General features: G+C 42.8%; 2 protein-coding genes across 4 annotated transcripts in view; one reads left to right on the plus strand and one right to left on the minus strand.

Annotated features, from left to right (window-relative positions):
* The first annotated feature begins 2,410 nt into the window (after positions 1 to 2,410).
* LOC111154587 (urotensin 2) lies at positions 2,411 to 7,278 on the plus strand. Its single transcript, XM_022514251.1, has 4 exons — positions 2,411 to 2,513; positions 4,478 to 4,588; positions 5,616 to 5,659; positions 7,159 to 7,278. The coding sequence occupies exons 1-4, from the start codon at positions 2,411 to 2,413 to the stop codon at positions 7,276 to 7,278; spliced, it is 378 nt and encodes a 125-aa protein (XP_022369959.1).
* Positions 7,279 to 8,903: 1,625 nt separating this feature from the next.
* LOC111154647 (period circadian clock 3) overlaps positions 8,904 to 25,993 on the minus strand; it is a 60,141-nt gene continuing 43,051 nt past the window's right edge. For all 3 annotated transcript variants that reach the window (XM_022514415.1, XM_022514416.1, XM_022514414.1), the window contains 5 exons: positions 25,054 to 25,736; positions 23,356 to 23,461; positions 13,404 to 13,584; positions 12,505 to 12,655; positions 8,904 to 11,473 (listed from right to left, as the gene is read on the minus strand). In XM_022514415.1, the coding sequence (XP_022370123.1) occupies positions 11,390 to 11,473; positions 12,505 to 12,655; positions 13,404 to 13,584; positions 23,356 to 23,461; positions 25,054 to 25,736 (1,205 nt within the window). In that variant the 3' untranslated portion in view covers positions 8,904 to 11,389. The remainder of the gene's footprint in view (positions 11,474 to 12,504; positions 12,656 to 13,403; positions 13,585 to 23,355; positions 23,462 to 25,053; positions 25,737 to 25,993) is intronic.

Below are 25,993 nucleotides of genomic sequence, written 5' to 3' on the forward strand. Positions count from 1 at the left end.
TACTCATTTTGCTGTCTGTTGCCTCTGGCAGGAAACTTCACGAGAGTAGAAACTTACTTTGTTCTCTGCTTTTTCCCCGAAACACGGCCCGACACGGGGTTGGTGCCCCACTCACTGACTCAGCAGATATTTACTAATGCCTCTAGTTCAGTAACGACCTGAAATATGTAACCGTGCCAGAGGGCTTAGTGCGGTGGGACAAACTGAGAGAGGCATGAATATGAGTAATGCCTGGGATAGGTTTGTTGCGATTTTTAAGTAGCAGGGTCAGGGAAGACCTCAAGGAGGATGTAACATTCTAGCAAACACTCAAAGGAGGGGAGGAAGGGAGGCAGGCGCACATCAAGCAAAGAACATTTCAGGTGGCGAGCAGCCATTGCAAAGGTCCTGAGGCAGGAATGTGTTCAGGAAGCAGTCGAGTTTAGCTGTAAGCAGAGAGCAGCACTGGAAGAACTGAAACATGGAATAGGAGCTACGGGGGATTTAAGAGACAATCAACCTCATCAGGAATCAGTCATGTACAAGATGATGCACCCATGTCAAGTGTAGAGTTTAATGAGTTTTGGTCCATGTATATCTATGACCATGTAACCACATCCTTGGTCAAGATAGAGGACATTTTCATTACCCCAGAAAGCTCCCTAGTCCTTGCACAGTCAACTCTCCATCTCCCACAGAAGTGTGCCGCAAGTTCTAGAACGTCATCTGAATGGAATCATGCCACAGGTACTGTCCTTGGTCTGGCTCTACTCCACGCTGCACAAAATCCTTGAGACCCACCCTCTCGTGTTTACCGGCCGCGCCTCCGTTCTGTTGAGTAGAATTCCATCCTCCAACTCAGCCCAGCTTGTTTGTCCACTCTTGTCTGTGGGTGGACCTTGGGTCGCTTGTGCTTTTCCAGGGAATAAGGGAATGCTTATTGGGAATAAGGCTGCTTGGAATGTTCACATGCAAGTGATTCTCGGATCGATGTATTTGTTTCCCTCGAGTATATGGAGACCTTGCAGAGGGATTTCGGGGTTTGCACAGTTTAAGGGATATTTAACTTGGTGAGAAACTTACAAACTGTTTTCCAGGGAGGTTGTGCTGCTTTGCGTTCCCCCACGGGCTCGCTCCTTCACCAATGCTTGGGATCATCGGTCTTTCTGGTCGCGGCCGCTGCACTGGGGTGGGTGTATGGTAGCCCCTCACTGGGATTTTAATTTGCATTTCTCTGATGAGAATGATGTGAAATATTTCTTCATGTCCTTATTAGAGACTTGTATACCTTCTCTTTTGGAGTATGTGTTCATTCCTTTCATGGGGTTTTGGCTTACTGAGGTATGGTTCTTTCTATGTATATATATTTTATATCTATGGAGAAGTCTTTCATCAGGCATATGTGCTGTGACTTTTCTCCCAGCAGTGGCTGGTCTTTCCATTTTCTTACCGGTATCTCTTAGCAGATGTTTCTAATTCTGGTGCAGTCGAATTGATCCATTTCTTGCTCATGTGGTTGATGTCTCAGCTAAGAAATGTCTGCCTGCCTCAAGGTTGGGAAGGGGCTCGTGATTTTTTTTTTTTCAAGTAATTCCACAGTTTTAACTTTTATTTCAGGTCCATATGGGATTCTGAGCAAGGACCTGACATGATCCGACTTGTGGGTCAGAGGCACCGCTGTGCTGTGTGGACGCTGGTGGGGTGGAGTGTAGACCCGAAGACACCCATGGGGAGGCCATGTGATGGTCCAGGCTGGGGCCAGGCCAGCAGACTGCAAAGAAGAGAAGTCAGTCACAGGAAATATTCATCGGTGAGGTTTTCAGGCGTGTGTTTCATTCCTCCTTGATGAACATTATTGAAATTCAAGACTTGCTCTGAGCCTGAAGGTTTGCTGTGCATTTTAACTTAGCTTCACTAAAGTAAAGAACTGGTTTTAAGTGTTAATCTGCACATTGTCATTCTTCGGGCATGGCAGTCCCCGATACAACAGGACAATTCATCTATCGCTCTTGATTAAGAAAGGGAAACCAACACATTCCATGTCACGCCCAGTGTCACTCCTGCTAGGACTCATACATCCATGTCCTTGCCTTGGCCACTTTAACTCATGCGTGACCCTTTCTTTGACTTATGATTTATTGCTGTCAGTCCTTTTGCCGGATTCATAAATGTAACTATTCTGTCTTTTTATATCTACTTTGTACCTTAGGGATTGACAGCAAATTTATTGTCTGTGAGTTGTTACCTTGAAAAATTACATCAATGCAAAGTGATTGCCTTTTAGCCTTCATAGCCAATAAATTTAATTTTTTGGAGGGGGTGAATGAGTCATAGGATCATATATATATAACCACTGATCACAGAATAAGGAGCAAGCTGGAAGTTCTGAGCAACAGAAGCCAAGAAGGGAGACTCCTGTCTCTTGCCCATCATGTATAAGCTGATCTCCTGGTGTTTGCTTTTCATGGGATGTTTACATCCTCTCCTCGCTCTGCCTGTCCCTGACTCCAGGGAAGAGACCCTGTGGCTCTCAGGTAAAATGAATTTGCTTCCCTTCTGTTAGTCTTGGAAGAGTCTTCAAGGGTCTTAAATGCAAAGTTAGAGATAAGAATGGGAATTCTTGTTTGCAGAAGTCTTGAAGTCCTAGCTATGGATAGAATCCTAGAGGACCCTTACAATCCATTTTAGGGTTTTTTTTTTTTTTTTTTCATTCTAAAATGGAAGAGAGAAAAAGGGTAGCTTTGCTTATTTCATGTTATTTCTGTAACCCAAACTTTTGTTTTGGTCAACTTTTCTTTTTTTTTTTTTTCAGTTTCAAAAATTGTATGACATTTTAAACATCAGTTCCTTTTGGTTTCTATTTTAAATGAACTGGTTGGATGTAGAATTTGGTTGTTCCAATTATAGATTAAAACTATTTTATACCATTTTCAGTTAAAAGTAATCATCTGATATGTGTTACATGAAACACAAATGTTCATTAAGGAATAAAAAAGGGACAGTTTGGAGCTTGGGATGACATTTGTTTCCAGGTCAAGTATCTTGTCCTTTTTGATTTAATCTCATTCAGTTTAAGTATAAGTTGAATTAAAAAAAAGAATCGGTCAGTACTTATTTGGCTATTTCCTCTTAATTTAGTTTAAGGAATAAAACAACTGATGCATAAACATTTTAACTGGATTTTATCTTGTCTTTAATTTGGAGTACTTTTAGACTTTGTTTTTTAAAGGAAAAAACTCTTCTATGCCATTGATTTTATCACTCCTAGTCTCTAAAGCTTCTCCCAAGAGGCTTTTTGATGATGGCCAAGCACTGTTGGCTACTCACACATGCCCCATCCACGGTGGCAACCCCTGACCTCCCGTTGTGTTAGCGGCCAAAAACAGGCATTAACTTTATTGAATCTCTGCTACTTAAAAAGAACAGTGAGAGGCAAGCACAAGATGAAACCAAGACCGGCTCTATCACTGTCCTTTTAAAAAATATACATATTAAGATTTTTTTAAAGCTCTGATGAGTGCAGCATCTTACTCAAACCCTAAACAGGTGACAGCCTCCCTTCAAGTTCTTGTCTCAGTTTTTCTAATTTAGTTGTTCCTACATAAATGAGCCTCAAGACACATGGCCGAATTTTACAGGTTTTTCATTAATATTCTTCAGAAATATTGCGAATGTGCTTGGATGCCTTTGTAATGCCGCCAGCTGAGGTCGTAGCGCCGCATCTGTAAGCTGTGAGCTGGCATTCTGGGGCTCCCGGAGCCTCTGATCTCAGCACAGCGGCAGCCGGCCAAGAGAGCTATCCTGGTGCCAAGTGTCCTTGCAGCATAACTTCCGCCTTCCTCCCACGTCCCACACCTCGCATGCATGACCCATACGCATCCCAGGCACACTTGCCATACATCTTATATTCAGCTGACCAAGTCTCACATTAAAAATGTTACTATCAAAGTCTTTAAAGAGGATTTTAAAGGCTGACTCTTTTCTAATGATGACGGTCTTCAAGTCTTGAAAGCCAGAGAGACAAGGAGTACTGACATCTTATTTGGTTATCAGAAGAACGTGGACAGTCTCGGCTCCCAGAAAACCAACCCTTCCCTCTTCCTCTCTATGCATTCACTCAGATCATCCACAAGTAAAAGGTAATGGGCAGCAGAAGAGAAATCGGAACAAAAGAGAACCACTTTTCCAGGGGAAACATTTTTCAATGGGCCCTGTGGCTCAGCCTCTGCTCTCCTATTTGGGGCGGCTGAGCAGCCAGGCAAGGGCGAGAGTCAGAACGAGATGCCCTTCTCTTGATTTTCTGTGCTGCCGGCTCGCAAATCGCAAATCGGACCGTAGCCTCCCCACCTCTCTGTTGAGATACCATTGACAATTCACGAACACAGCACTGGAGTCTTCCCTAGTATTCCCTCCCTGCCCCAGAGCCCCCCTGAACACAATAGGGAACAGGTAATTGAAGGGTGAACAGCGTTACTAACCTCTATTTTATTCTATGTAGCACCTGATGGAGACATGAGATCAGCCTTGGATGAACTGGAAAGAGTGTCCCTCCTGCAAATGCTGCTGGAGCTGTCAGGGGCAGAGAGGGGTGATGGTCTCAGGAAGGCAGGTAAAATAATTCTTGCACGGATCGGTGGTCTGATTTTATTGCTGCTGAATTACTCTCTTCTCCTCCACTAGATGATGTAAAAACCTGTTTTGGAAGAGAAAGATGACCTATAAAACAGGCTAATAAATTGCCTGACACTCTCCCCTTCTGGTGTCAAGACTGCTCTGCAATCTTGTGTTTTCTCTTTCTCACCAACTCCTTGCAAGTATCGTGCTCTCCTTGCCATCCCAGCTTATATATATATATATATATATTTTTTTTTTTTTCCTGTACGGGTTTATATGGAGGGGAAGGAGGGTGTTATCCCAGTTTCCAGTAAGTGCAATTTGAAACCCCGCTTTCCCTCTTGCTAAAATCTTAAGCAAACTACTTAATCACCTGGTACCTCAGTTTCTTATCAGTAGGTGGGATTTGGACAAATACCACCTCAGAGGGCTGTTGTGAAGGCAATGAGACAGGCCAGGTAAACGGCTCCCCACAGTCTCACACACAGCCACCAATAAACTGTCCGCTTTTACTGTTTTCTCTGACTGTACTCTACGCACAGACACAAATTCCCAGGATATTCTGGAAATGAAATGAAGCCTTTTTTTTTTTCTCCCTAGAGAAGGGGGTGGGGGCGGGGCAGAGGGAGAAGGACGATCTTCAGCAGGCTCCACGCTGAGCGCAGCAGAGCCTGACCCCAAGATCAGGACCTGAGCCCAAATCAAGAGTCTGACACTTAACTGACTGAACCACCCCGCGCCCCCAAATGGAACCTTTTACTAGAAAGAAGTTCATTCATTTAAAATGTTTCCAATAAACTACTGAGCTGCTAACTTCCTGGGGAGAATGCAGCACCCTTTGTGGACTCCCGTCAGCAAGAAAGAACAGGGGCCCTGCCCAGTGGCCTTCAAGGAAACATCACTGCAGCGTGAAAACAGGAAGATCAGAAATTAGACGTGACTTAGTAATATTCTAAGTAAAACAAGCATAAACCGGAAATCACAGATCTGATGATGAATGGTTTCCAAATACTGTTTTCCAGGTCTTGGTACCGAAGCTGCTAACACTAGAGGAAGTATGAAAAAGGTAAGTGATTCTATTTATGACGGTTAGGTGAAGCATTTTATACCTTGACTTTAGAGGATCCTGAATTCTTGAACTGGGTCGTGTCCTGGGTGGAAATCATCCCTTCAAGTAACTGGCCAATCGGTGTTATTTCAAAGCATTACTTTTCCTAAATTCTGATCCGTATTAAATGTGACCACAGGCATTTGCCCAGAGCCTGTTTTGGGTAAAAATTACTGTAATAAGTTTAAGGGAATGAACAATAGATAAGGTCCCTACTCTCCAGTCTGTCACCCCTGTGCGAGCTCTTTCATCATCCCCACACGTGGCCTGGGGCCAACAGCCCTGGTGTCACTGGGAAGCTCGTGAGAAATGCAGAATCTCATATGGAGTCAAAATCCCTGCCTCAGCAGGAACCCCGGGTGACTCGTATGCGCATTCCAGCCGCTGGGTGCAGGGTCTAAGTGGAAGAGCGCTGTGCTCAAACACGCAGGTGCAGCATGGGCGACAGAGGGCGGGGCCTGGGCTGTACTCTGGGTGTGGGGGAAAGAGTGGGATAGGGAACTGGTGAATGATAATAGTAGGTGGTTAGAAATGGCATCAATTCCCGGAGGGCCTCAGATGCTGAAAGGCAAGTCTGCACTTGACCATCATCACCAACACCCCCAAACTCTACGTGCTTCCCGAAGGGTTTGTGGGTACACCAGTCCCAATAGCCAAGCGACCGTGCCCACTGTCCTAGCCTCGCCCGCCTCGGTGATTCTGTGTTACGTCAGCACACCGAAACCTCCAGGAAATCCCGAGGTAAACTTGTTTAACTTTAATCAAGAACTTCCCAAACATTTTGGCCAGAGACATCTTTTTTGGTGTAGTACCCACTAGCATCCTTATAAAAATATACCAGACACGCTGCATCCCAGAGACAGCAGACACGGCCTGAGGTCCCAACGGGGCGAAACCACCCAGCAGGGGTTGGTGTGGTATCTGCAGGTGACGAAGTAAAAGTCATCATTCACAGGTTTATATTCTTCTGAGTAGAAGGATTATGGCTAAAGATTCTAAAATCATGAAGGTGATTAGTAGGATCTGCTCGTGCCGTTCTGCAGTAGCACAAAACTCAGGGCCCACACTTCAAGAGAAGTTCATTTCAGGGGAAATACAAGATCTGTTTCACAAAGAAGATAATAAATGGACAGAACATGTTACTGACCGAGTATTTCTTTTTTTTTTTTTTTAAAGATTTAATTTATTTATTTGAGAGAGAGACAGTGAGAGAGAGCATGAGCGAGGAGAACTGAGTATTTAAATAGAGATGGGTCAGTGAGGGCTTGGGGAATTTCACGGCCATCAGCGCGCTGGACCCCCTTCCAGAACCACCACACTCCAGGTTCCTAGTGCAATTACACACCACATGACAGAGCAGACACTTTCAGAGGTCCTAAGTCTTAACTACGGTTCCTCTTTCTTGTAGGGGTCTTAATTCACTGATAACCTGTTTCTTTGTTTGTTGGTGGGTTTAGTTTCAAGCCTTCTCTGGACAAGATCCTAACATTTTCCTGAGTCATCTTTTGGCCAGATATAGGAAACAAGATAAGAAGCGTGGGTCTCCTTCTGAATGCTTCTGGAAATACTGTGTCTGAAGTGAAATGAACATCTACTAATCAACCCAAAAATAATCATCTTAGAAAGTTAAAAACAAAAATGCCTGATTTGAAAATTGTATAGAAAAAAACCTAACCCTGTTCATTATTATTTGGAAAATAAATCCTCTAAGTTTTGCAAATATCATGAGTGGTCATTTTACTTACAAATGTGTCCTGAAAATTTACTACTTTTCTTTCCATCAATTTATCCTTGAATTCTCTGAAAATTTAAAAAGTAAAGCTAGTAAGTGAACAGAAGCAAAAGTAAAATTTAGTTAAGAGAGTTACACTACAAATTGTTTAAACATTATCTTACCTCCATGTCCTTCCAACCTTAAAAATAACAACTAATGTTATTACTTAAAAAAAGTCAGTGGGGCGCCTGGGTGGCTCAGTCAGTTAAGTGGCTGCCTTCAGCTCAGTTCATGATCCCAGAGTCCCTGGATCAAGCTCTAGGTCCCCCAGGGCTTCCTGCTCACTGGGGAGTCTGCTTCTCCCTCTGCCCCTGCCCCACACCCTCCCCTTGCAGGAGCACGTGTGTGTGTGTGTGTGTGTGTGTGTGTGTGTGTGTGTGTGTGCGCGCGCGCGCCCGCGCACTCTCTCTCTCTGAAATAAATAAAATCTTAAAAAAAAAAAAAAAAGGAAAAGCTTCCACTTCCTGCCTTTAAGACCTCAAGGACAGATCTGTAGGGAAAGATGTCTCAGGCTCGAAGAACGGATGCGTCACCTCGGGGACCATGTGGACATTAAGTGGCCGTGGTAACGCTGGTATCTCGCGCTGTAGAAACGAATTTATGCTCGTTCCCCGACGCACAACGCTGGCACCACAAAACTGTTTCACATCTACGACACCAGAAAGAGCCTCAGAGGAATCCCAGGGCGGGGAAACCGGGAACCCTGGGCTGTGTTTCAGGGGTGGGGGCGATGACCCCGGCGATGGGGCTCCGGGGTGGGATCGGAAGGTTCGCACCCCTGCCCCCGCCGTGCAGGGCGAGTCGTCCACCAGGGGAGGGCTCCGTCCACCCCGCGGGCTGGGCTGCGAAATGAGGGTTCGAGGGAGGCTTCTCTTTCTCTCGCGGCGGCTGCGAACATTAAAATTCACGGAGAGCGCCCCGAGCAGCTCCTGTTAGAGCCCGCGCCCGGGATAAGCACTCGGCGGTCTCTTCTCCCCGGGGTTACTGTTCTGCTGCAGGAAGGTGCCACGGAACTGAAGCCTCTAGCATCTAGTCTGGGCTTCGGGATCTCGACCCGTGTTTAACTCTGAGATTCTGTTGCTGCCACAAAGTGTCACACACACTTCGTGAAGCACACGTGTGCTCTAGGGAACCAGACAGAACACGTCTGACGCTGAATTCGGTCAGGCGTTCCGACCGCGTCGATGAGGTGCACAGACGCTGAGGACCCGACGGGCGTGTCACAGGGCTGCCGGAGGGCCGGAGGGCCGGGGGGGGACTCGCCAGCGCAGCGGGAGCTCAGACGCCTGACGGCACACGCCGACCGACCTTGCTGCTGAGAAAACCAACGTTCATCTGAGCACCTTGCAATGCCTCTTAGTAAACATTTCATGATGATAAAAAATACATATTCAGGGCAAAGTTTTATTGACACAGCGCAAAAGTATGTCAGGTTCTACATGTACACAGTTTATTTGTTTTTACTTGAAAAAGATACCTGATTGAAGTATTAATAACCATTAAAAACAAGTAAATTCATACAGTTAATTATAAATTCTGCTGAAACAAAATTTCAATTTAGATTAAATTGACCTTGAGAATTATAATGAAGTTTTACTTAATTGCAAAACAACTCCGTTCACACAGCATTCTGTTTTTCATAAATCCTGACCTCCTACCCAAGAAAATGCAGCCTTTTGGGTAATATTTGTGTAAACATCAAAGCCTATAATACACATTTTTATTATCCATTCCTGTAGTTATTAATACAAAAAGTTAATAAACTTGCACGACGAAGTGTAAAAGTGGATACAGCCCCCTTGGGGGGCAGCAGCGGCACTGCTGAGCCTCCACCCCGCTCCAGCAGCACAAGCGTCAGGGTCCTATCCCTACATACGCCAACTAAGCTACTTGTCAACATAGGGAAGTTACACGCGATATTACAGCTCTGCCTACAGCGAGCACCAGTTTCCTACCAAGTCCGGCGTCAGGTGCACTCCATAAGATGTGTGCTAAGGCAAAGAGATCAGCAAAGTGAGATAAAACCAGTACCAGAAAGACTGAAAAAGAGTTGCTTCCACGATTGAGAACATAAGGTACAAAACGTGCTGCACGAAGCTGCGTGACCTCTGACAGCCACGTGTCATTTCTGATTTATGCAGATTAAAATTTTTGTCCCTGCAGAAGGTCACGAAGAGTACACTGATGGACAACATCCGGGCTGGTTAGTTTTTTAAAATTTGATTTCTCACCAAGGGCAAAAATACCACACCACCTGACCGCCACGATGAGGGCTCAGAAATCGCTCAGCCATCCGGACCGAGCAGAGCATGAGAGCTCCCCTATCCTAATGCCGCAACACTTGCACAGAACAGCTCAGCATTTGAAAATGGCTTGGACACACAGAACTGCCTTCCAGGAAAACCCATTTTAGAAAGCAAACCTGAGCTACGGGAATTGAGAGTCAGGGCCCAGCAGTCATCATGCAATCACAGATAAAAAGGTCAAGTCTCCTAACCATTATCATGATACACTTTTATAAAAAGGTATAAAACTTCAAAGGAGGAAGAGTGTTTTCTTAAAAACAAAACAAAACAAAAAAACAAAATAAAACAAACAAAAAAAGAAAGCTCAGTCTGTTAGATAAAAGATGAAAGGTTACTGCTGCTCCACTACTGGCTTCTGGTCCTCTTTCTGATCTGTGTGGGTCACACGTCATCCAGAGTCTGGGCAGGAACCACGGACTTCTCTGAAGAGCAGGGAGCGAACTTATCAAGTAAACAACCCACTCACTTCCTTGAAGACGCAATTATGGCCGCGTAGGAAGCACTGATCTCTGACCGCTTCTGCATGCCTGCGAGGACGGCGGAGCTCCCACAGGCCACTGCTGTCCCCGTGGACTGCTGCTGTCCCCACGCAGCCCTTCATGGCACTTACAGATCTCTGGCAAAGATGGCCAGACTTCTTGTGTGTAAATTGGTAGGAAAGAAAGAGTTAACTGTTGATTTTGGGCAAGACAACATTAAAACACTGAGGCATAAAAGAACAATATTTTTTACATGACTTCTGAAACTTTTTGCAGTCATTATTTTAAAAACAAAAACATCAGAAAGGGGAATACCACGGGTTGAGTGAGGAGCTCTCTCTGTTTGAACGTCACACGCGCAAAAGCTAACTTCAGCTTCCGAGGAACAAGCTCGTGGTGAGTAGATTCACTGTGAGGGCAGGACTTTGGGAACTTCAGTGGAAGGCGGAGAATTAAAAGGAAAGGTGTCTACGAGAACAAAGCTCAAAGTCCACCCCCGACAAGCAGGTACTCCCGGTGTACCGATCGGTGGTATTTGTTACTACTGGTAGATACCGAAGTGACCCGTGCTGTGGGCAAACGAGAACGTTTCACCGGAATTACGGAGGGAAAGGCCAAGCTGCACGAGGACCAGAGGAAACTTCATTTCTGGGAACCATTCTGAAAAGCAGACGGCCTGCAGGTGGGATGTCAAGTCCTCTCCCAGGGAAAGTGATTTCTGTAACACCAGAAGGAAATGAAGGTGGCCAAGTTTTGGGGCTATTTCTGGCTCTAATTGTGACTACCGTGGATTTCGGGTGCAGCCTGAGCACACACCTCTCTAGAGGCCATTCGATCTCCTCAGAGGACGGCAGAACTAGAAAAAACATCTGACAGCTTTAATGCCCCCGGAACGGGGACATAAAAGACTGGATACACAGCGTTTGCTTCAGAAAAACAAAGCCTATTAAAAAATCAAGAAGGGAAAACCATAACATTCAGTGACAAGTTCATGGTCACTTAGAGTCTTTTTTTTTTTTTTTTTTTGGATGAGGAACGAGGAGACTTTATTTCTCACAACACCTCCCTCCCGTCCCGCACGAGAAGTCTGGTTGTCCAGCGGGTCCCCGCGGGGCGCCTCCACAGCCACTCATCCGCTGTTTGCTGCCGGAGCTTGACCACAGGGTTCCGCGGTGTCGCCCAGGGAGTCCTGGCTTTCGCAAGTGACGCAGCCCTCCGAGAAAGAACAAGAGTGGGCAGCATGACGTAATGTCATCTGGAAGGATTGAATCAGTAAAATGCTGGCCAGGTACCTTACGTCTAGTCCCCAGTTTATTCACTGTGTGTCTGAGAGGAGCCCATGTGACAGTTCATTCCTAATTGTTGTGAGAAGGAACAGGACAATTGTTTACACAATTGTTGCTTAAATTACTTTGGGGCTCATTCATTTACTCTCCTATTCAAAAAGCATAAAAATAGTGTTTTAAGAACGAAGACACTTGAAATGAGGAGCAGGCTCAGCTCCTGCTTTTCGGGAAAGCCACATCTAACCAGACGCCGGCTGCGGGAATACGTTCTGTTCTTTAAAAAGGAGGGAGGGGGATCCCGGCACCTGTCTACTTCAGCAGCCTTGACACCACACTTCTGAACACCCAGCTTTCTTTTCTTGTTATAGTTTTTAACTCCCCACATTGTCACCTCCCACATCCACAGCTTGACACTTGAGGGAATAAAGGCCTCATTCCTGGTACAAGTGTCACAATGGTTCCACAGAGCCACCACAGGGGCCACGGGCAAACCAGAGCTCCACTGGCCAGGCCGCTCGCAGGCGCTCTCACTGAGAAGATCTCGTTGACAGCCAAAGCCCCCGGGCCTCATGGAAAATCCTGCTAGCTATGAATACTCCCTCCAGTGTGAATCCCCCATCTTGAGTTTTAGCTCCGTTCAAACACACCTGCAGATCTGAAATGCACCTCTCTTACTCCTCGCCTCCCCGTCAGCCATACTTCACGGCAGGGGCCCTTCAGCATTCCAACCAGGAGGCACACTTGCACTCCGAAGACCGGCATTCAAAATCAGGGGGACTGTGCGACCGTACATAAATTATTTAATATCTGTACACGTTACTTTACTGCTCATTGGTGAGGTAGAAGCATCTGTGAGGACTGTAATTTTCAGTGGGATGGTGCAATGCGTATTAAGTGCCTCAGGCAGTGCCTGGCACAGAGAGACATCACACAGGACAGCTGTTGTCACAGTGCTTACTTGGATGTCTATTCCTTGAGGGACAGTCTGGCTCTGAATCCAAGAGTGCACCTTGGCCAGCTCCTCCCTCTGGCTGCGTGAGAACCGGGGCTGCTGCCCCCGCAGGCCCGCCAGCTTCTCCAGGTCCTCTCTCAGTACAGCCTCTGTCACCCTGAGGACAAACGAGCAACCTTAGTCCTGAATAAGGCACAGGGTTCTTCCCTCATCCAAGAAAAGCACTTCTGGGCTTGCGATATATTTTCTAACTCTTGCTAATACATAATGCGCATATTAAAAAATAACCGAGGGGCACCTGGGTGGCTCAGTGGGTTAAAGCCTCTGCCTTCGGCTTGGGTCATGATCCCAGGGTCCTGGGATCGAGTCCCGCGTCGGGCTCTCTGCTCAGCGGGGAGCCTGCTTCCCCCTCTCTCTCTGTCTGCCTCTCTGCCTACTTGTGATCTCTGTCTGTCAAATAAATTAAAAAAAAAAAAAAAAAACCGAATCCAATCTTGGTCAATGGGTGAAGCTAGAGCACTTTTTCTTGGTGGAAAGCATCTCACAGCACTCGAGAGGAAACAGATTTCCCTGAGCTCCTCTCTTGCAGAATGCGGAAAAATTCAGAGTCTAGAGAGAGAAGTTCTGGTACTTGTGCGCCCTCTTGGAAGCGCTGTCTGATGGCTTTCTGGTCTCACGACGCACATGTGGGTTCAGTGTGGACCCGAGCATGTGTGGGGCACCGCCACCGTGGCCACTGTCCTAGGCCCACTCATCATCTGACTTCAAATGAGTGAATGTGAAAATCTGGTTCTCTAAGAGCATGTATAAAAACATAATTTGAAAATCATTTTGTATTAACCAACATACTTAAGAAATCATTAAATAAAACTCATAAAAGTGGGCCTCCTAAAGTGCATTCTTACCTCTCAGGTACCTGGTACGTCATGAGAACGCGCTCAGGAGTTTGCTTTATCATTCTCCACATGGCCTCTTCAGCTAAACCGGGAAATGTTTCCTCTTCCTGTGCGTCCTCAGACTGCTGCCAGTTGGAGGTGGTTTCAGGACAACCAGTACTAGCGAAGTCCACACTGCTGTCCCTGCTTCCTGTCACAGATCAGCAACAGCTACAGGTTAGCCGATACCTCTTGGGGGCCGATTTGCCAAACTTCCTCCTCAAAGACTCTGGCCAGCAGCTGACAGTCTGTCCCCACACAGCCCAGCCATGGTCCTGGGTGACCTCACCTCCCAACTCCTCTGCCTTCCCTAGATCCCCCTGTCACTCCTCCCATGATGAGTGTGGTCAAGGCCATACCTTGCTCCTTTTCATCATTTGCAGCTGCTCCACGTCAGCTCCATCTCCCAATCGCTAACCCCCCACTCAGCTTTACTAGCTCGTCTGCTTGTTCGAGTGCACCACGTACAAATCTGAAACCGTGCCTCAGCCCTTCAGCTCAGAGCCCAGTGCCCATCGTCCAGTAACGTGCTTTGCAAGATTTCTTCTTCCCTCTGACTTTTCACAACTACCCAAATGTCAATTCTCATAAAGCCAACTGTGAATTCTATTCTTATGTCAACCCTAGTAGCCAAAGATATGGAGAAAAGTCATATATAATAGGGTACGTTGGTTCATCATCACCAAAAGGATCATCCAGATGCTGGGTAATTCTGCTACGGTCTCTGGCCAGCACGCCAGCCTGCCGCAGGCCTCTGCTCCCTCACTCTCTCATCTGTTAGAAACAGAATTCATTATCCTGACACTATTTGTAAGCTTGCTCATATCTACACTCTTTCCTCACTTATTCCTGTTACAGCAGAGAAGCTATCCATCCATCCATCCATCCATCCATAAAGGCCCATCCCTTTATGGCTGCTATGGGGCTTTGCAGATCATTCTTTTCTTATCTTGCATCTGATCTTTCTAGATCCTTTTCACCAACTTTGAAATAATAAAACAAACAAAAAAATTCAAAAGTACTAAATTATATGGGCAGACATAAAAGAGGTTTTTCCTCATTAAAAAAAAAAAAACTCCCTAAAAGATAATTGTTTAAAGCAACAACAATAACAATTTTATTGGGAGTTTTTAATACATGTAGAAATAATATTTCTTTGTAAGCAAAAAATATCACAGAACATGAAGGGGAAATGGAAGTACTCTTTTAAGGTTCTTAGACATAAAGTGATGTAATACATATAAAGTCTGAAGGTTAACTATGCTAGATTAAAAATGAACTTGTAAGTCCTAGAGTAATGACTAAAAAAGAAAAGATGAGAAGTATAGCTGAGAAGCCAGCAATGGAGAGAAAAAAAAAATCATTAAAAATACATAATTATCAAAAAGAGAGAGGGAGGAGGGGGAAAAAAGAGCAGAGGAGAAAAACATAAAATAAGCAGCAAGATGGAAGATTTGATTTACACTTGACCATATAAATAATCACATTAAATGTAAATGGTCTAAGTATTCTAATTAAAAGGCAGGGACCATAATATGAATTAAAAAATCAATACCCAACCATATGCTGGTTATCAGAAAACAATTTTAAATATACAGATAAGAGAAAAAAAATGGAAAAAATATGCCAGGTAAACACTAATCAAAATAAAGCTGGAGTGGATATACAGATATTTAAGTAGATATAAAGCAAAGTACATTCCATTATAAAGAGATCAATTAATCAAAAGGGCCTAACAATCTTGAATGTGTATGTACCTCATAAAAGCATCAAAATACATGAAGCAAAAATTGAAACATAAGATATAGGCTAATTCAAAACTGTAGTTGGACATTTTAACAGCTCTGTCTCAGTAACTGATAAAACAGAAAATCAATTAGAATGCAGAAGACTAGATCAACAATATTAGCTAACTTGATGTGACTTACATTTATAGAAGAGATTTCTTTTGTGAAAAGCACACATGCTTTTCAAGTGCACATGAAACTTTTACCAAAATAGACCAAATACTGGACCATTAAATAAGTCTCAATGAATTTTTAAAAATATAGACTATGTTTTCTGACTGTAATTAAGTTAGAAACCAATAAAATATGTGGGGCAAGCCCCAAATATTACAAAATTAAAAACATTTTTATAACTCATGGCCAGAAAAAGAAAACATAGAAATTGTAAGATATTTTGGACTGAATGAAAATACATCAAAATTTGAGGAATGTACTCATGTTTAAAGGGAAATTAAAAGCATCAATTGTATATATTTAGGAAGGAAAAAAAGAGTACCAAAGCAATGCTCTGAGGTTAAGAAATCAGAAAAAGAACAAAAAAAATAATCCAAGTAAACAGAAGAAAATAATAAGATTAGAGCAGAAATTGATAAGATACAGAATCAGAAAACAATAGGAAAATAAACCCCAGTAAAACCAAAATCGCTTCTTCGAAAAGTTAATAAAATTGGGAACCATAAGGCCAGAACAATCAGAAGAAAATTAACATTAGTAATAAGAGAGAAAACATTACTATATATTCTACAGACTTTAAAAGGATAAGGGAATATTATAAACAACTTTATGTCAATAAATTCAACAACTTAGATGAAATGGACAAACTCCTTGAAAGATACAAATCACAAACATCACTCAAAAAGACAGAGATGAACTGAGTAGCCCATATATATAAAAGAAATTAAATTTGTTCCCAAAAACCTTCTCCTAAGAAAACTTCAGGCCCAGACAGCTACACTGGTGACTTCTACCAAACATATAAGGAAGACATAATATCATTTCAATATAAACTCTTCCAGAAAAGAGAAGAGAGGGAACAGTTCTCAACTTATTTTTTAGGCCAGCATCACCCTGATACCAAAACCAGACAAAGATATTACAAGAAAAGAAGACAAAGGGCCAATATTTCCTGTAATAGTGTGATAATCCTTACCAAAATCTTAGAAAGAGAATCCAACAATATATAAAAAGGATAGGGGCACCTGGGTGGCCTAGTGGGTTGAGCCTCTGCCTTTGGCTTGGGTCATGATCTCAGGGTCCTAGGATCAGCCCCGCATTGGGCTCTCTGCTCAGCAGGGAGCCTGCTTCCCGCCCCCTCTCTGCCTGCCTCTCTACCAACTTGTGATCTCCCTCTCTGTCAAATAAATAAATAAATAAATAAAATCTAAAAAAAAAAATATATATGTATATATATATACACATATATATAATATATATCAAATAACTAAATGAAATCTAAAATGTGTGTGTGTATATATATTATATCCATATATATAAAGGATAAAATAGCATGACCAAATACAAGGTTTAATATTTGAAAATTAGTATAATTCACTATCTTAACAGAATAAGGGAGAAGAAACATGTAATTACCTCAAAAGATGCAGAAAAATCATCTCAGCAAATTAGCAGTAGAAAAGAATTCCTCAGCTATACTAATAAAAGGCATTTAAGAAAAACCTACATTTAACATCATACTTAATGGTGAAATTCTCCCTGCTTTTCCCCTAAGATTGCTAATAAGATAAAAGTATCAGTCTCACCATTTCTTGTTCAATATTAGGGGTCCTAACAGTCCTAAATAAAGACATACAGATCAGAAAAGAAGAAGTAAGCTGTATTTGCAAACAACAAGACTGTCTGTATAGAAAAGTCCTACAGAATCTACAAAAGAGCTACTAAAACTAATGAGTTTAGCAAGATAGCAAAATACAAGCTCAAAATAAAAATTCAATTAGATTTCTATATGTCAAAAACGAATACTTGGAAATTGAAATTTTACAATGCCCTTACAATAGCATAAAAAAATGAAATCCTTAGGGATAAACTTAGCAAAGTATGTGTAAAACTTGTGCCCTGAAAACTACAAAATGCTGCTGAGAAAAATTAAAGACCTACATAAATAAGAAATACATTATGCTTGTGGATTAGAAGACTCGGTACTATTAGGGTGACAATTCTCTCCAAATTGGTCCACTGATTCAACATGATGTCAATAAATATCCCAGCAGGACTTTCTGTAGAAACTAAGGAACTGATTCTACAATTTATACGGACAAAGGACCTATACTATGCAAAATTACTTTGAAAATAAGAATAAAGTTGGAAGAATTACTCAGATTTCAAAACTTATTTGAAAGCTCTATTACTCAAAAGAATATGGTATTATCATAAAGCTGGCCATAAAGATAAACAGAACAGAAAAGAGAGTCTACAAATGGACCCAACCTGTATGGCCAATTTATCTTCAACAAAGGTGCCAAAGTAATTCAACAGGGGAAAAGACTAATCTTTTCAACAAATGGGACAGGAACAACTGGAGCTCCAAATGCAAAGAAGGTATATCAACCCTTACCACATACCACATATAAAAATTGACTAAAAATGGATCACAGACCTAGCTACCAAAGATTATTTAAAAAGGGTGGCTCAGTTGGTTAAGCGTGGGACTCTTGATTTTGGCTCAGGTCATGATCTCAGGGTTGTGGAATCAAGCCTCACATTGGCTCCGTGTTTGGCACAGAGTCTGCTTGTCCCTCTCCCTCTGCTCCTCCCCTGGCTTGTGCTTTCTTAAATAAATAAATAAAATCTTAAAAAAAAAGATTTTTAAAAAAGACACAACAGGGACCCCTGAATGTTTCAATCAGTTAAGTGTCTAACTTTTGACTTTGGCTCAGGGTTGTGAGATCGAGCCCCACACTTGGGATTCTCTCTCCCTCTCCTGGTGCCCCAGCCCCCACCCATTTGCACATGTATACGCTCCTCTCTCTCTCTCTCTCTCTCTCTCTCTCAAAAAAAAAAAAAAAGACAACAACAAGCTCCAAATGGAGTCACTTGTGCTTGGCCCATGTCAACAAACCAAGACTTAATACTAACCTAACTGCATTTTCATGTTCCTGGGAATGTAACTTTTAACTGATCCACAGGGAATTACCTGGTCAGGACTAATGAGATAAACCACCTGATAAACCCCTTCCATTTCCCTTAGGACTGTGACCTTGCCTGAAATGATGCATCCTTTACTAGTAGTAACTTCCTTTTCCTGTCCCCTTTCTGCCAAACAAAAAACAAAACAAAAACAAAAAAAACCCCAAACTCAAAAAACAATAAAAATAAACAAATGAACAAAAAAACCCCTTTCCATTTTGTACAGCTCTTCAGAACTCCTTTCTATTGCTAGATGGGATGCTGCTCAATTCATGAAACATTGAACAAAGCCAATTTGATCTTCACATTTACTCAGTTAAATGTTTTTGTTTAACAAGATAAAACTATAAAACTTCAAAAAGAAATAGGAGACTATCAGTGACTTAGAGACAAAGAAGAGCATTACATAGTGATAAGGGGCTCGATACAACAAGAGGCTATAACACTTGTAAATACCTATGTACTCGACCTAGGAACACCTAAATACACAAAACAAATATTAATAGATATAAAGGGAGAAACTGACAATAGTAAAATAATATAATAATATTGGGAATATAATAACATATAAAATATATATTAATATATTATATATGATATATAATATAATAATATTGGGAAACGTTAATGCCCCACTTAAAGGACAAATCAGACAAAAGGAGACAATGGCTCTGAACAATATTAGACCACACAGGACTTAACAGATACATATGAACATTCCATCCAAAGACAGCAGAATATACATTCTTTTCAAGTGCATATGGAATATTCCCCAGGCAAGATCACATGTTACGCCACAAAACATATCTCAATAAGTTTAGAAAGACTGAAATCATATCAAACATCTTTTCTGACAATGATATGAAACTTGAAATTAATTATCAGGAAAAAACTGGGAAAAAACACAAATACATGGAGGGTAAATAACATACTACTAAAAAACCAATTTGTTAAATCAAAGAGGAAATAAAAAAACACATGGAGACAAATGAAAACGTAAACACAATGAACCTACGGGAAGCAGCAAAAGCAGTTCTAAGAGGCAATTTTATAGCAATAAGGGCCTACCTCAAGAAACAAGAAAAACCTCAAAACAATATAGCCATAACACCTAAAGGAAACAAAAAGAAAACAAAGCTCGAAGTTAGTAGGGAGAAAAAATACAGATCAAAGTGGAAATACATGAAATGGAGACTAAGAAAACAGAGAAAAGGGACACCTGGGTGGCTCAGTTGGTTAAGCAGCTGCCTTCAGCTCAGGTCATGATCCCAGCATCCTGGGATCGAGTCCCACATCGGTCTCCTTGCTCAGCGGGGAGCCTGCTTCTCCCTCTGCCTCTGCCTGCCACTCTGCCTGTGCTCGCTCGTGCTCGCTCGCTCTCTCTCTCTGACAAATTTAAAAAAAAAAATCTAAAATAAAAAAAATTAAAAAAGAAAACAGAGAAAAGATTGATGAAACCATGAGGTGGTTCTTTGAAAAGAAAAAAAACAATCTGCTAAAACTTTAGTCAGACTCACGAAGAAAAAAGAAAGAAGAATTAAATAAATAATATCAGAAATGAAAGAGAAGTAACAACTGACAACACAAAAATACAAAAGATTAAAAGCCACTACTACAAGAAATCATATACAATAAGTTAGACAACCTGGAAGAAATGGATAAATTCCTAAAAACATACAAACTTCTAAAACAAAATCTGGAAGAAATAAAAATCTGAACAGACCGATTCCTTGTAATGAAAATGAATCAGTAATCAAAACCCTTCCACCAACAAAAGTTCAGAACCAGATGGCTTCACAGGTGAATTCTACCAAACATTAATTAAAAAAATTTTTTAAAGTTCTATTTATTTAAGTAATCTCTATACCCAATGTGGGGTTTGAATTCATGACCCTGAGATCAAGAGTCGCATGTTCCACTGCCTGAGCCAGCTAGGTACTCCTAATTCTACCAAACATTTAAAGAAGAGCTGATACCTTTTATTGTCAAACTATTCCAGAGAATCAAAGAGGAAGGAAAGCTTTCAAATTCATTCTATGAGGACAGCATTACCTTGATACCAAGTCCAGACAAAGACACTACAAAACAAGTAACTACAGGTCCATATCCCTGATGAACACAGATGCAAAAATCCTCAACAAAATACTAGTAAACTGAATTAACAATATGTTAAAAGGATCATTCACCATGATGAAGTGAGATTTATTCCAGAAATGCAAGGATAGTTCAGTATCTGCAAATCGGTCAACATGATATATACCACACTAATAAAGGATAAAAACCACATGATCCTCTCAATAGAAAAATTTGTAGAAAAAGCATTTGACAAAATTCAGCCTCCATTCACGATAAAAACTCCCAACAAAGTGGGTTTAGAGAGAACATACCTCAACATAATAAAGGCCACAAACCCACAGCTAACATCATGCTCGATGGTGAAAAAACTGAAAGTTCTCATTCTAAGATCAAAAACAAGACAAAGATGCCCCAACTTTTTATTCAAGATCCCATTTATTTATTTGTCAGAGAGAGAGAGAGAGAGAGTACATGCACAAGAAGGGAGAGCAGTAAGTAGAGGGAGAAGCAGCCTCCCTGCTGAGCAGGGAGCCTGACGTGGGACTCAATCCCAGGACCCTGGGATCACAACCCAAGCTGAAGGCAGACACTCAACCAACTAAGCCACCCAGGTGTCCCACCCCAGCTCTTATTCAACATGGTACTGGAAGTCCTAGCTTTAGCAATCAGATAAGAAAAGGAGATCAAAGACATCCAAATTAGCAAGGAAGAAATAAAACATCATTATTTGCAGATGGCATGATACTATATATAGAAAACCCCAAAGACTACAAAAAAAAACCATTAGAAAAAATAAATTCAGTAAAGTTGTGAGACACAAAATTAATACAGGGAAATCTGTCACATTCTGTATACTAATAATGAAGCAGCCAAAAGAAAAATTAAGAAAACAATCCCATTGGGGTGCTTGGGTGGCTCAGTCAGCTAAGCCTCTGCCTTCAGCTCAAGTTGTGATCCCAGGCGCCTGGGATCAGTCCTCATGTCAGGCTCCCTGCTCAGTGAGGAGTCTGCTTCTCCCTCTGCCTCTGCTCCTGCTCTCTCTCTCTCTCTCAAATAAATGAATAAAATTTTTAAAAACCTCCACAAAAAAACTAATTTGAAAAGATATATCCACCTCCATGTTCACTGTATCATTATTTACAATAGCCAAGATACAGAAGTAACTTAAGTGTCCATCAACAGATGAAAGGATAAAGAAGAGGCAGTGTATATATATACAATGGAATATTACTCAGCCATAAAAAAGGATGAACTCTTGCCATTTGTGATAACATGGATGGAGCCAGAGAGTAGAAAGCTAAACAAAATAAGTCAGAGAGAAACAAATATATTATTTCACTCATGTGGAATTTAAGAAACAAAAGAACCAAGGAGGAAAAAAAAGAGACAAACCAAGAAACAAACTCTTAACTACAGAGAACAAACTGATGGTCACCAAAGGGGAGATGAGTGGGGGATGGGGAGACATAGGGAATGGGGGTTAAGGAGTATACTTGCTGTGACAGGCACTGGGTATTATATGGAAGTGTTGAATCACTATTATTGTACATGTGAAACTAACCTAATACTGTACGTTACTAGTTATAGTGTATAGTATGTACACTATATAGTACAGTATAGCATATGACTACAATTATGCTGGAATTAAAAACCTTAAAAAAAGAGATGTGATGAGCACACATGCACACACACACACTCACACGTGCACACACGTGTGTACGTGCATGTGCACACACATGCACTGGAATGTTACTCAGCCTTCAAAAAAGAATGAGATCCTGTCAGCTGCAACAACATGGATAACCTAGAGGGCATTATACTAAGTGAAGTCAGTCAGACAGAGGAAGACACAACTTGTATCACTTGTATGTGGAATCTAAAAAACAAAAGAACCAACTAACCAACTAGAAACAGATCATACATATAAAGAACTAGTGGTTGCCAGAGGGCAGGGGCTTGGGGGAGAAGCAACATAGGTGAGAGGAGTAAGATGTGTGAACTTCCAGTCGTAAACAAATAGGTCACGGAGATGAAAAGTGCCACACAAGGAACATAGTCAATAATACTGTAATAATGTTGTATGGGGACAGATGGTAACCACCCTTACCAAGGGAGCACCGCATAACGGACAGAATTGTTGAATCACTATGTCGTACACTGGAAACTAACAGAGCATTGCATGCAAACAAGACTTCAGAATAAAAATAAAATAAAGTTAACCATACACTTAACACACAGCCTAGCAATTTCATTCCTAGATATTCACCGAATAGAAACGGTAAACCGATGTCCACGAAAGGACGCAGACTCCAATGGTCCAGCAACATGATTCATGACAGCCCCAAACTGGAAGCACCTGAATGACCACCACGCAGGGGATGGACTTCCGCACAATCTAATCCTGCTCCGTCCTAAGAAGTCAGGACGGATCTCGGCAGCACCAGTCAGGACGCACCAGTCAGGACGCACCAGTCAGGACGGATCTCGCACCAGTCAGGACGGATCTCGGCAGCACCGTGTTAACTGGGAAGCCCTGAATACGAAAGGCTGCAGCTGGACCCTTCGGCTGACATGACATTACAGAAAAACCAAAACTGTCGTGCTAGGAAGTGAATCGGCGGTTGCCAGGAGCTGGAGCATCAGGGCAGAAGCCGAGTCTAACGGGTCACACGAGAACGCCTCCAGGTGATGGAAACGTCCTACCTGCTACTGTGGTGCTTGTGACACGAATGTATGTATTTGTCAGAATTCTTGTTTTGTATACCCAAATTTGGTGAGTTCTATTGTGTGTAAATGTACCCCAAAAAGTTTATAAAAAAAGAAAAAATACTTTATTTCCACACCAGTGCCAAAGCCAGACGGCCCATCGCACAGGGATCTCCTGGCCACAGAGCTGGAAGAATTCGACCCACTACCTGATGCCGCAGAACCCGTTCCAGGTGGCGGCTCCTCGAGGAGCAGTGCCGTGGACAGCTCACCAGCAGCAAAACCACTGTTCTTCCCACAACTGCCCGAGATGCGCTGCAGGAAGTAAGGACACAGAAAAGATTTTAACCTCTCAAGCATCCTATTACAAAATAATGGCAGATCTTCAACTTCACGTTAAACAAAATAAAGTGCAGACAGAAGGGACAGATCAAACAGTGCAGCCTGTCCCCAGGAATGTGGCTTTGACCTTTCGGTGTAATATTCCCTTTCTATGTAATACTAAAGATACTGCTGGTTTTTGAGCGCCAGGCTCCATACAGTTGTATGTTTTTTTGTTTTGTCATTCCAAAAATAGAGACTGCGCGTTTTGTAAGTTCTAAGCACTGTTCTCAAAACTTGGGACTAGAGTTGTGAACAAAGCAGAAATCCAGCTACCCTGAGCTTATGGTGCATGGGAAGGATTATAGAAATATTACTTCGTTAAAGCCTCAGAATAAGGCAGTGAGGATTAATCTCTTCATTTTCCAAGTGAGGAACAAAGAAGGGAGGCTGGCGGACGTGGTTCGGCTAACACACCGAACCAGGGCCAGAGCACCTGCATCCCTGTCTGGCTGCACAGGCCGGCTTCACTGACGGGCATACACTGCCTGCACATTTCTAAGGGCACTAATATCAGGCTTTGAAATTTCAGTGTACTTTCTTGTTTCGGATCATCAGATTGTGACTATTTGTCAAAAAAGGATATTATGCCCTGAAAAGAAAACTGAAGAAAAACTGTAAAAATTCACACTTGTCTTGAATCCTATACCCAAATATAGGAATATCCTATTCCCAAGTTTAACCGGATACATACATCTGAGAATGATTTTTAGGTAAAAGAGATAAAAAGTTAAAGGAAAATGACCATTGTAATTTTTGGTTTTGAAAATGATGTGCATTCGTGTGGGGCTAGAAGTTGCCTACTTTACTGAGAAGTCATGGGCAGAAAGGGACTCCTCCCGGCTCAGTCCATAGCTGGTGTCCCTCAGCCATGCCTGCAGGAACACACTCACTCCCATCAGGTCTTGTTAGTATGGTTTACTCCTGCCTTACTGCCCACAACCCCAGTTGTAAGTAAAAAAAACTCATTTTATGGGCAATGGGTATGTTAAGTTTAATGACTGGGTATCATTTTTCTTAAACATTTTATTTCTTTATTTTAGAGAGAGACAGAGCATGTGTGTGTGTGAGCAGGGGGAGGGGCAGAGGGAAACTTAAGGTGACTCTGTGCTCAGCACAGAGCCTGACGTGGGGCTCGATCTCATGACCCTGAGAGCATGACCTGAGCTGAAATCATGAGTTGGACGCTTAATCAACTGAGCCGCCCAGGCATCCTGGATATCAAATTTTAAAAGGCAGGGGGTGGAAACCCAGTTCACATAGAAAATGTGAAAGACAGCACTTTGGGAACAAACCTCACAAAGTGTCCAAGAAACCAGGACACAGCAGATTCTTTAACTCCGGCTTTTGAAACGGAGCCAGGCAGATACAGTACATATTTCTGGAACACAAAGCTGCATCAACCCCAGCCGTGCAGTCAACTATCCGCTAAGCCTTCAGTGTTGGGTCTCAGGGCAAGAACCTTAACTTTAACAAGGACCCGCATTTATGTTCTCGCTCATGTGCTGGAGGTTAGTGTCACTTACATACTTTACTTCCAGACAAATATCCCTTCTCGTCCGATCTGAAGATTCACAGGATCCGAGCATGTCTGCCTGCAGTGAGTTTAGCTGTGGTGGTGAGCTGCTCCTTGAGTTAACGCAGGGGTGCTCTCCACGCGGCATCTCCCATTTTCCCTCCACCCGCCTCCGGCTGGGGACAGAGGACAGTGGCTCCAGGTGTGGAGCGACCGCAGACAGTGAGGGCGGTGTTCCAGAAGAGCCCGCTGCTCCCAGGAAATCATATGGGCAGAAGGATGGTGACAACAGGGGACAGCCAGGGGGATCAGGCAAGAAAATGGTCATCACAGTATCTAAAGAAGGAGAAGGGAGAGCAGGAAAAGTCTGCAAGTCGTTCCATAAAGTGGCCTTAGGCAGCCGGTTGAGTGCGGTCAGGGACACTGCATGCTCTCTTCCCACAGAAGGCAGGGCTGGGACGAGGTAAGGACCCAGGTCGGGAGCCATCAGGGCAGCCGGGAAGGGAAGGCTGGAGGCCTGCGGAGCAGAGGCGAGGGAAGGGCCCCAGGGCTCCCTGTGCTGGCCGTCTCCTCCCAAGTGGAGACAGAAGGTGTCCGGGGCGTCCCTGCTGTCCCACAGCCCTGACGGCTTCTTCCGCCCGGGCTTCCCCTTCTTGCAGCCAGCTGACCCGGCCTGCTTGGAAGCCGAGTCTCCTGCAACCATAGAGAGGGAGGCATATTATCAAAAACTCAAACCAAAAAAGAAGACAGGAAGGCCACTGACAGGTAATTATAAGTAGATTAGGAAAGAAGAGACACTTGTCAACAGTAACTATGTCCTCTCCCACTACTCCTGAAAACATGAGCAAGATCCCGGATAAAAGCTGTTGTAAAATAAACTTATTTCAGTATCTCTCAATCACTTTCCTTAGAAAATCAGCTTCTCAGATCAGGATCTAAGAAAGATCTTT

Source organism: Enhydra lutris, unplaced genomic scaffold, assembly GCF_002288905.1.
Source record: "Enhydra lutris kenyoni isolate GAN:26980312 unplaced genomic scaffold, ASM228890v2 scaffoldscaffold38, whole genome shotgun sequence".
In the NCBI taxonomy this organism is placed as follows: Eukaryota; Metazoa; Chordata; class Mammalia; order Carnivora; family Mustelidae; genus Enhydra; species Enhydra lutris.